This window comes from Haliotis rubra, unplaced genomic scaffold (genome assembly GCF_003918875.1).
Source record: "Haliotis rubra isolate DU_JTF1 unplaced genomic scaffold, ASM391887v1 Scf96, whole genome shotgun sequence".
NCBI classification, from domain to species: domain Eukaryota; kingdom Metazoa; phylum Mollusca; class Gastropoda; order Lepetellida; family Haliotidae; genus Haliotis; species Haliotis rubra.
Window position 1 is genome coordinate 1,246,842 of NW_025767701.1, and position 9,825 is coordinate 1,256,666.

A 9,825-nucleotide genomic window follows, 5' to 3' on the forward strand; every position below is an offset into this window, starting at 1 on the left:
AGGCTAAACTCCGTAGTAACTACGATAAAATCGTAGAGGTTGGCATCCCTGTATAACGTCGGGTGACACCAGAAATGGGCTTCACGCATTGTACCCATGAGAGGTATCGAGGTCTTCAGCGTGACGAGCGAACGCTTTAACCACTAGGCTACCCACCGCCCCACTTCAAAGAGATATACAGTAAAAGGACAGTGTGGAATTATACCACTTATAAAGCATATTTTAAAATATTTGGAAGGGATAGTCATAAAGGCAACATCAGTGACAAAAACAACGTGTTCCGGAAACTGAGCACAGTTGTCACGTCACCCGACCTCATAGTTGAGTCTTGACTTACATTTGGACGGTGAGACCAGGCAACATACATAGTGTTTACTCAGCCTTGAACGGTATGCTCGTATCAAGGGGTCTGCTTGGTGTGGGAAGAAAGACCGAAGTAATGCAGTCCTTGGACGTTCAGCTCCTTTTTGAAAGCCTGGCAATAATGCGGGCAGACTTAAAAAAAAGACTCGGATAAACCCGAGATTCGAACCCACCATGGGTCTCTGGATTTCACCGCACCGTACAGCTAATAGAGCGCTCTGGGCGACATTGCGACCCATGACCACGGCTGTTGTCCTGTCTAGTGAGTGAATTTTACGCCGCTATTTTAGCAATATTCCCGAAATATCACGGCGAGGGACACCAGAAAAGGGTTTCACACATTGTACCCATGTGAGGAATCGAACCAGGGTCTTCGGCGTGACGATCGAACGCTTTAACCGCTAGGTTACCCCACCTGCCACCTTTTGATACTGTTATTAAAAGAGTGCAGTTTAGTAATTTAAGGTTCAAGGACAGGGCCCCGTTCCTCAAAGCGATCGTAGCGCTACAACAGTCGTAAGTCTATGTTGGAAGATGGGATCATCTTTACGATCGCTTTCATCATTGCCATTGTCTCGCGCTGGACGATCGCTTTGTATGGCGGGGCTGCTCCCTGCCAGGTAAACCTGAAACAAATGTATTCTCGTTATGGTGCGTACTGTTTAGACTGGACGTAAATATGTTGGCCGTTCTTATTTGATTCAGAAACGATTATGACCGTACTGTCGGAAATAGAAAAAACCTGTTTTATGGCTGGGGCTGTATCCTACACAATTGGGCCAGTCGTAAACCTGAAACAAGAAAAATGTTTATATCTGGCAAAACTTAGAAGAATACGAATAGCTGCAGAAAACAATAGATCAGACTATAGATGGCAATTAGGTGCGTTGGGATTATGTCGACTCACCTGGCATGAAATAGCGTCCGTAAATAGGGTCATCTGAAAAGTGTTTTCATGTGTTTGATGTCTCATCTATTGATTAACATCTTACGTGTCTTTCTTTCATATACACAATGATTATGAAAACCATAGAAACGCATCGTAGTATATAGGTGGTGACCACCCGAGGATCGACAGGACTGGATATTATTTGTAAACTGTTTGTCTGATCTTGATCTAAAGGATTATTTACAGGCTGTCTTTATACATCTAGTGACAACAGGTGAATGTCGGTAAAAGTTATTATTTTTACAAATGAAGCAAATGCATTTAAAAGGTGTCCTTGGATAATAAGCATAAAATGTCAAAACGTCTTACCCGGATTTGGATCGAACGCCACGTTTAACAGATTTCAACTCCCTGGTACCCATTCCGGTTGTCACTGTGGTTGTTGTTGGTATCGCTGTGGCAATGTATGATTGGTACCCGATACGTTGTCCCTGCTGGTTGACTGTGGTTGTTGTTGGTATCTCTGTGGCTGCTGGTACCCGTATTGTTGCTGGTACCCCTGTGGCTGTTGGTACCCGTGATGTTGCTGGTAGCCCTGTGGTTGTTGGTACCCTTGTTGTTGCTGGTACGCAATAGGTATCGTCTGGTACCCTCCCTGGTAGCCCTGGGTATATGGTGGCGGCATCATTACCTGGTTGGGAGGGTTCATGAGAGGCGCTCCAGGAAGAGTCGTAGCTACAACCGTCTGTCCAGTCACCGACGTAGTCACCGTCCCACCAAGTTGTCGTCGAGCCTGCTGAGCCAGTAGCTGACGTTCGACGTAGTTCCTGTTGTAGTCATTGACCAAGCCAGGCAAGCGGCACATGTCTACAAGCCAACCAATTCCAAATAGTCCCAAAGTGCAGAAGTATAAAAGTCCCCACAGAGGCCGACCGAGGTAGAAGTGATGCACTCCGCTAATGCCGTACGTGAACCAGAGGATGTACACGTCGTCCACGTGCTTAAGTCCAGCATCTCGTTCCCCAGCATTTATCTCCCTTGCCCTCCGCACGAGACACGGCATCCGGAACAAGTCGTACAGCCACCCCAACCCCACCAAGCCCAACGTTATCGTGTACAAAAGGCCCCAAAACGGCCTGTTGAGGTAATAATGGTGGGCGCCAAGGATCCCAAAGGGAGACAACCCAAACATGTAGGCTGCGAACATGGATTTTGGTGGCTTGTATCCTGGAGGGTAGTCGTTGACCTCTTTGACGAGGTACGGCATCCGGAAGATGTCAATGAGGAAGCCGATTCCAAAAAGGCCAAAGGTCATCAGGTACAAAATGCCTTGCCCGGGTTTTCTCAGGTAGAAAAGATGAAAACCTTGGAAGGAAAAATAGTCGTGAGTGAGTGAGTGAGTGAGTGAGTGAGTGAGTTTGACGCCACGTTGTAAACAGTATTTCAGTTAACAGAAAATACCATTGAGAGCCGTAAGTGGTACACGACTAAGATGTTCATAGCCTAGGTTGGCGATGAGGAACTTGATGAGTGCAAACCGGGATTCCAATGCCCAACGACAAGTTTCTGTCTAACTTAAATTTGCAAGACACCGTCAGAATATCACACTGTTATTTACATTATCAGTATCATTCAAAATATATCAACAATATCATGAGAGAATAAATGGAAATCGCTTTAATGAGCAAATGAGTGAATATGGTTTTACGCCGCTTTTAGCACTATTCCAGCAAAACTGAAAATACCTCAATAACATCGATTATCTGTATCAAAATGAAACAAATAGCAACTACTGTAATGGATGTGAACACATCGTGTCTTCGTGTCTGTCTGTGCGGGAGGCCTTAGGGTTAAAGCGTTGGCTCGTCACGCCGAAGACCCGGGTTCGAATCCCCACATGGGTACAATGTGTGAAGCCCATTTCTGGTGTCCCCCGCCGTGATGTTGCTGGAATATTGCTAAAAGCGGCGTAAAACCAAACTCAGTCAGTCAGTCCTCTGTAGGGGCGTATCTGTCAGTAACGATTGTAAACCGACGATGTTAAAACGATTAGTCTTTATGTCGTCAATGCGTCTACGTTGGTTTTACATTGCGGTACAGCACCTCAAAACGACGACGTCGTTACCACGTCGTACCGAGAATGCCACAGTCCGCTGATACAGAACATTTGCACCGTATGCTTTATCGGTGAGCAGTTTCAAGGAGCGGCATAATTACTATCCGTATCCACCAACGTTGTTTGAACGTACATGTTGTGGCTACGTGGTCTCTACACCTCCAACGTTGTCGCGACGTTGTAGGTGCATCAACTTTCCCCTACAATGCTGTTACAGCGAAGTGTCGTTGATGTCAACGTCCGAGGAATATGTAGTTGTTTGCTTCATCACACAATGGACATAGGCCTCAGTAGCTATCCCGCTTCAGAAATACACATAGCTTGAGTAAGTGAGTGAGTTTAGTTAAATGCCGTTTCGGCAACATTCCAGCATTCCGGCGGTGGGGTAGTCTAGTGGTTAAAGCGTTGGCTCGTCACGCCGAAGACCCCGGTTCGAATCCCACATGGGTACAACGTGTGAAGCCCATTTCTGGTGTTCCCCCGCCGTGATGTTGCTGGAATATTGCTAAAAGCGGCGTAAAGCCAAACTCAGTCAGTCAGTCAGCCCAGCAATATCACGAAAGGGGACACGACAAAAATAGCTTCACAAATTCCCATATGGGAATCGAACCCGGGTCTTTTGCTTGACGAACAAACGCTGTAAGCACTAGGCTACCCTACTGCCCTACAGACCTTGAAATACGAACCACTATACATTCATTTAATTAAGAACACTAAATAATAGCATGTTATTTGACCAGTGATCATTTTTATCAGTGGAAGGCGAGTGGCAGCCACCAAGACTAGTGGAAAAAACGTTAGATCGTCTCGTTGATACAAACGTCGTGCCAAAGGTATTCGGCACTTGACGTAATTTCCATAGACTTACATGTTAATTTAATGTAGCATAAATAATTTTCATGAATTTAATTTTCGTAAGGTCCAAGTCAAATTCTGCACATTTGTGAGGAAGCATATTACCTACAATCACATAATTTCTGTTTAAGTTTTCGTTGCTTATTTATCGAATGGCAACAATTTAATCAATATGTGTACAGTGCCGAGAACTCCTTTAACATGGCGGCCTATGGGATTGTGCATTGTGGAACCATACGTAAGTTGATAAATGTTATATCATTAGTTAAATAGTGGTCGGAAAATTGAACTGAAATTATGTGCGCAGAGCAGAGATGATTTAAAATTTGACTGTCAAATTTTACAAAGATCCATCCTAAACTCACTTCATGAAAATTATTTATGCTACACTGAAATAACATGTAAGTCTATGGAAATTACGTCAAGCGCTGCTTGCGATACTATTTCTAGTGTCGCTTTCGTGACATTCTTGTTGACTTCGTCTGGCTCGTCTGGCCCCGTGTGGGCCGGTGGGTTAGCATAGTGGTTCGTCACGCCAAAGACCCGAGTTCGATTCCCCACGTGGGTACAATGGGTGAAGCCCATTTCTGGTGTCCCCGCCGGAATATTTCTAAAAGCGGCGTAAAACCATACTCACTCACTCATTTAACGATTTTCATTTATTCTCTCATGATATTGTTAATATATTTTGAATGATATTGATAATGGAAATAACAGTGAGATATTCTGACGATGTCTTGCAACATCAAGTTTGACAGAAACTTATTGCTAATTGTTGTTGTTGTTTTTTAGGCATTCGAATCACTCACGAACCCGCCGTGACATTGCTGGAGAATTGTCAAGAGCGGCGTAAAACTAAATTCACTCACTTAGTGAAATACCATGTTCACTGATTTTAACCAGCACACTTACCCAAAATCCCACATGGAAACCACAAGATGTAAGCGTCGAGGAGAGACTTCTTGTCAGCAAGAGATGGGTCCATCAGTCTTAAATTGGCCTCTCTCACTAGCAACGGGATCCGGACCAGATCCACGAGGTACCCCACCCCAAACAAGCCGAAGGTGAAGAAGTAGGCCACGCCATACCAGGGTCGGCCCAGGTAGAAATGGTGTGCTCCCAATGGCCCCAACAGGAAGGCCAGGATGTAAGCTTCGACCAGGGACTTCTCATTGTGAATCACATGACGCACGGTCAGATTGACCCGCGTCTGGTCAGCAGGTGCCCCTGCGGCTTTCATGGTATCTGAAAATATTGTAAACCAAAAGTCACCGTGTTCATTAATCTGATTTGTTGAAAAACATGATCGAATGGTATTCGATTCCCGGAAATTGCAAGACTATTCACTGCGTATTGATGCGTACAATTCTAATTCAACTTAGCATGTAACACGAGTTCTGATTGGTCAATGCTATAAATTTCCGACCGTATAATCAGCATATACGGTCGCAATTTGAAAACCGATCCACCAAAACCTTTGAATGTATTCCTACACAATTGGGGTAACGCTGTTTTTCAGCGCATTGTCATTTGCAGAAGCCCTAGGCCAATTAACTCCCCTATCCAGCTAAAATGGGTGGAATGTGCGTTTAAAAAAGACAAAACAGTATCTTAAATTTAATTTTAGGTTCAAACAACCAAGGACGTCTTTGAAACAACTTACTCGCAACGGGCTGTTGACCCAACGCTGTTAGATCATGAAGCAAGACTTATGACGTCATTATGGAGCGTGACGTTACCTGCTGTGACGTCATTTTACAACAGAACTGATAATGGCCCGTAGTTGAGGAATCAGCGTGCCGCTCATTTCTGATAACTAGAGAGTGGTTTCATCATTATTCCGTCCATTTTATCTATAACACTATGAATTATTCATCATTGTCAGATTTAGACAGCGTGTGCATCACTCTCCTACCCAGAGTTCCATGCGGCAAGCCAGCATAGTACCTCTGGCACAGGCCAGAAAAATGTGACGATTCGTCACATCTTGCAATGTCCATTCAATATAATGTACATATTTCTTTTACTCTTTTATTTTTTACGAGTTTACACATCTAATTAAACATCTTTAATAGAATGGTTTAGTTTCACTGAGAAAATATCCAAAAACATGTAACACTATTTCGATTTGCGTAGCGATTCTTTGTTTACATAGGTTGTATGGCTCCACGTGCTGTCATCGAAGCTGATGGAGAGCAAACGATGCAGCCAGTTTGATATATAAATATGTACTGTCATAGACCTTCTTGTGGAAGAATATATATGTAACAATGTAAAACATTATGAAGAGAGCGCCGAAAAGCTTTCGTGAGTCCAGTCTCTTCTTATTATGAATATGCGCGTTTGTTTACAAACAAGAGAAAAGTCTGGTCACGTGATATGCAAATTAGCCTGTGGCAGTGATGTTATGTTAGTCGTCGCTGTGCCGGAGTGTGTATGCACATAATAAAGGTGTTGAAGTTTGAATAGGGAACTACTTTTTCTGGCGATGGTGTAAGTTCAAGGAGTGATGTGATTAACCTTTGACCTAGAGGAACTTTAACCTGGTTTTAAGTAATGAATTTCTTTCACGAAAAAACAGCGTAAAACGAGTTGAATTAGAATGGGGATAACTGTACTGTGTTTGACGAATTGGGGACGTATACCGGTGGTTATATAGCCGCAAATTTAGTTATATCGGCGACGCGTATCCCCTAAATATCGCACACAATTGTATTGTTGCGTCGTCAGCAATAGTGACGTCATTCAAATCATATTGTGACGTAAAGTCGGAATGACGTCACAAATAAGCAGTTCCAGTAAGCTGTTTCCGATATACGAGACAGGGCCCAGCTTACAGTTCCAGATGCTATCATGGGGAAGCATACAGTGCATATATAGAGAATACTACACGAGGTCTCATTACATACGAATTATACGAAACGAGTGTCCTTCCTATGGTATCTGACCGAGCATAAAATTGACAAAATAGCGTAGTTTTTTGTTATTTTCAGGCTTTCAAACCCGGTTTCATAAAGAAGTTGCGGAAGAATTTTGTTCTGTAGTATACTTTTGCATGAGGTCACGATGCAAGTCAGTTGTCATCGCCTCGTACACCTTCCTACAGTAAACTACTCCGTAGCACCCCGTTTCTTGGTTTGCAATTGCTTCACTCGGCTAACATCACTGGTGGAAACATTGCGTTTATGTTTTTTCGACGGATATGAGGTCTCAATTCGACTCACAATTAGACAGCGATACGGCAACGTTCGCAATGTTTACATCCCCACAATGCATATAAGTTGTAGAATGAAAGAATTCTCGTGTTTGTTATGAATGAACAAGTAGTTCCGTCACAACGTGACCTAACTGAGAGGTCATCGGTTATCAAATCAAATCGTTAGAATCTCAGGTCAAGTCGTTACGACACAGGGCCTAGATTTTCGAAGCTCTCTTAGCGATAAGATGGTCGTAAGTGCCATACATTAACATTAACTTACGACTATCGTAGCGCTAAGAGAGCTTCGAAAATCTAGGCCCAGGTCAACGCGATACGACACTCGTGTGACGTACGAGATTAATATGCAATTACCCATACGTTGACCACGTGGGTAGTAAAGAAATATACGTCCAGTATACGAGATGCCCAGGTTGTTCTGTTCATGATAGGGATGTGAATAGGATGCCTGAATATTTGTAATAGGATAAAACTCCAATGTCTATACTGCCCTATTTCCACTTTTCTATACTTTTGACGATGCCTCCGTTCCTATGCACTAGTAGCTACGTCTTATCCATGTTGATTTCTAGTCCCCATTTGTACAAAATATATCTTGTTTTTGTTCGCTACAAACCAGTAACACTATGGGCGTCGAGTGATAGGACTATTTCTAGGAATTCTTTACCAACAAATGTTTCCTCTCAGTTCTGCATTATGAATCCTAGATTTCAGTTACAAAAAACAATAACAATAACAGAGGGGTTAAAGGACATCCTTGTCGGACTCCACGTAATTTGCGGTAATAGTGTTATATTTGTATTCCCTATCTTACAGCAGCTTTTAAATAAGAATATACTCATTGTTGAATGCTGACGAATTTGCCATAAACATCTTTCTATAATATAAGGAATCGTAAAGTTGTTTGTTTATTCACTGAAATGTTTTGAGAAAGCCAAGCAATAACACCAGCAAGGAGTGAGTACCACTGATTTTAACAGTTTTGTCTATTATCTATTATCACATAGGCGTCATCTATTGGGCTATATGACGGGAAACCATAAAATATAAATCAATATTGACCAGACAGATCAGAGGTTGATATTAAGAACAACTATCGACGCCTATAGATATGGATGTATATTGACGTTACATCAAATTACCGATCAGTTCAGGCAAATCGCCGTGTACCTGGGGCAGTTTGAACCAGGAATTCATGCAAGGTGCTTGGAAGATATTTCAGTTATGCGGATATGTGAGGGTATTTGTAGACTAACATCAAGTCTCTGAAATGAACATATTTTACAGAAAAAAACGTTCATAAAAATAATCATAAGATATAATGAAAAAGAGCCCAGAGTCGTCTTCTTCATTTTCCTGAAACTATGGAAATCTAGACTTGCCACATATTTTAGACTTGCACGGGCTTTCTTGGATACATCTATTTCATGGTCTGTATGACAGACTAGGGTATTTCGTGAGGACATGATCGAACCACATTGCGTCAGTTATCAGGAGTGAGTGAGTGAGTTTATATTTACACCGCACTCAGCGGTATTCCAGCTATATGGCGGCGGTCTGGAAATAATCGAGTCTTGACCAGACAATCCAGTGATAAACAACATGAACATCGTTCTATGCAATAGGGATACGATGGCATGTGTCAACCAAGTCAGCGAGCCTGATCACCCGATCTCGTTAGTCGCCTCTTACGACAAGCATGGGTTACTGAAGATCAATTCTAACCCGGATCTTCACGGGTCCAGTCAACAGGAAACAACACAGACATGTCAAACGTACTGGCAAAGACAAATGACAAAAGTAACGTAACCACAAGAGTGAGTAGTTTTCCGGTAAACATATTAATGAAATACACAAACAATGAAACATACCGTATGAGAGATGGTTGTGTGACTAAACACACACTGTAAGTGAGTGACGAGACGTCACGGGATGATGTATATTTCAGGCTATCATGACAGTGTATCCAGTTTTAGATATCTCGGTTATGTCGGCCTCCCTCTGGAGACGAAACTGTAGATAACAATTCCGCTGATGGTGGATCTCAAGTCCGATACGAGTCGATACGAGATCAATTTACTGTCGAACCTGTTTGATAAAGCTGTTCCGCGAAGCAAAGGTCAGGTCACGTGAAAGGATGGGTTGCAACAATCAGATCCGAAACCTGATATGTCACGCGAACAACGAATGTATTTCCGAGGTATGTGTGTGGACGCCTTCTCATCAAACACTTGCTGATAATATGAGGATGTAGATAAACTGACACTCTTCCTCGTCGATTCTCTATTTAAATGGCAGTCCGGAAGATCAGTGCTTCGCTCGTCACCCCGTAGAGTGTTCAATGTACGAAACTGGTTTCGTAACAATGGTGGAAAATTACAGAAA

At 42.8% G+C, this 9,825-nt stretch overlaps 1 protein-coding gene across 1 annotated transcript; it reads right to left on the minus strand.

Annotated features, from left to right (window-relative positions):
• Positions 1-952: 952 nt before the first annotated feature.
• LOC124265070 lies at positions 953-9,583 on the minus strand. The gene is made up of 5 exons (XM_046699863.1): positions 9,312-9,583; positions 5,136-5,468; positions 1,747-2,617; positions 1,622-1,673; positions 953-989 (listed from the first exon to the last, which is right to left on the minus strand). The coding sequence occupies exons 2-4, from the start codon at positions 5,461-5,463 to the stop codon at positions 1,646-1,648; spliced, it is 1,227 nt and encodes a 408-aa protein (XP_046555819.1). The 5' UTR covers positions 5,464-5,468; positions 9,312-9,583; the 3' UTR covers positions 953-989; positions 1,622-1,645.
• Between the last annotated feature and the right edge of the window lie 242 nt (positions 9,584-9,825).

Excerpts from the sequence above, each read along its gene's own strand:
- LOC124265070 (XM_046699863.1), bottom strand. The coding sequence starts at position 5,463 with ATGAAAGCCGCAGGGGCACCTGCTGACCAGACGCGGGTCAATCTGACC. Across the intron at positions 2,618-5,135 it reads GTTTCCATGTGGGATTTTGG|GTTTTCATCTTTTCTACCTG; the intron begins GTAAGTGTGCTG and ends TTTCCTTCCAAG. Across the intron at positions 1,674-1,746 it reads CAACAACCACAGTCAACCAG|TGGGTACCAGGGAGTTGAAA; the intron begins CAGGGACAACGT and ends TGACAACCGGAA.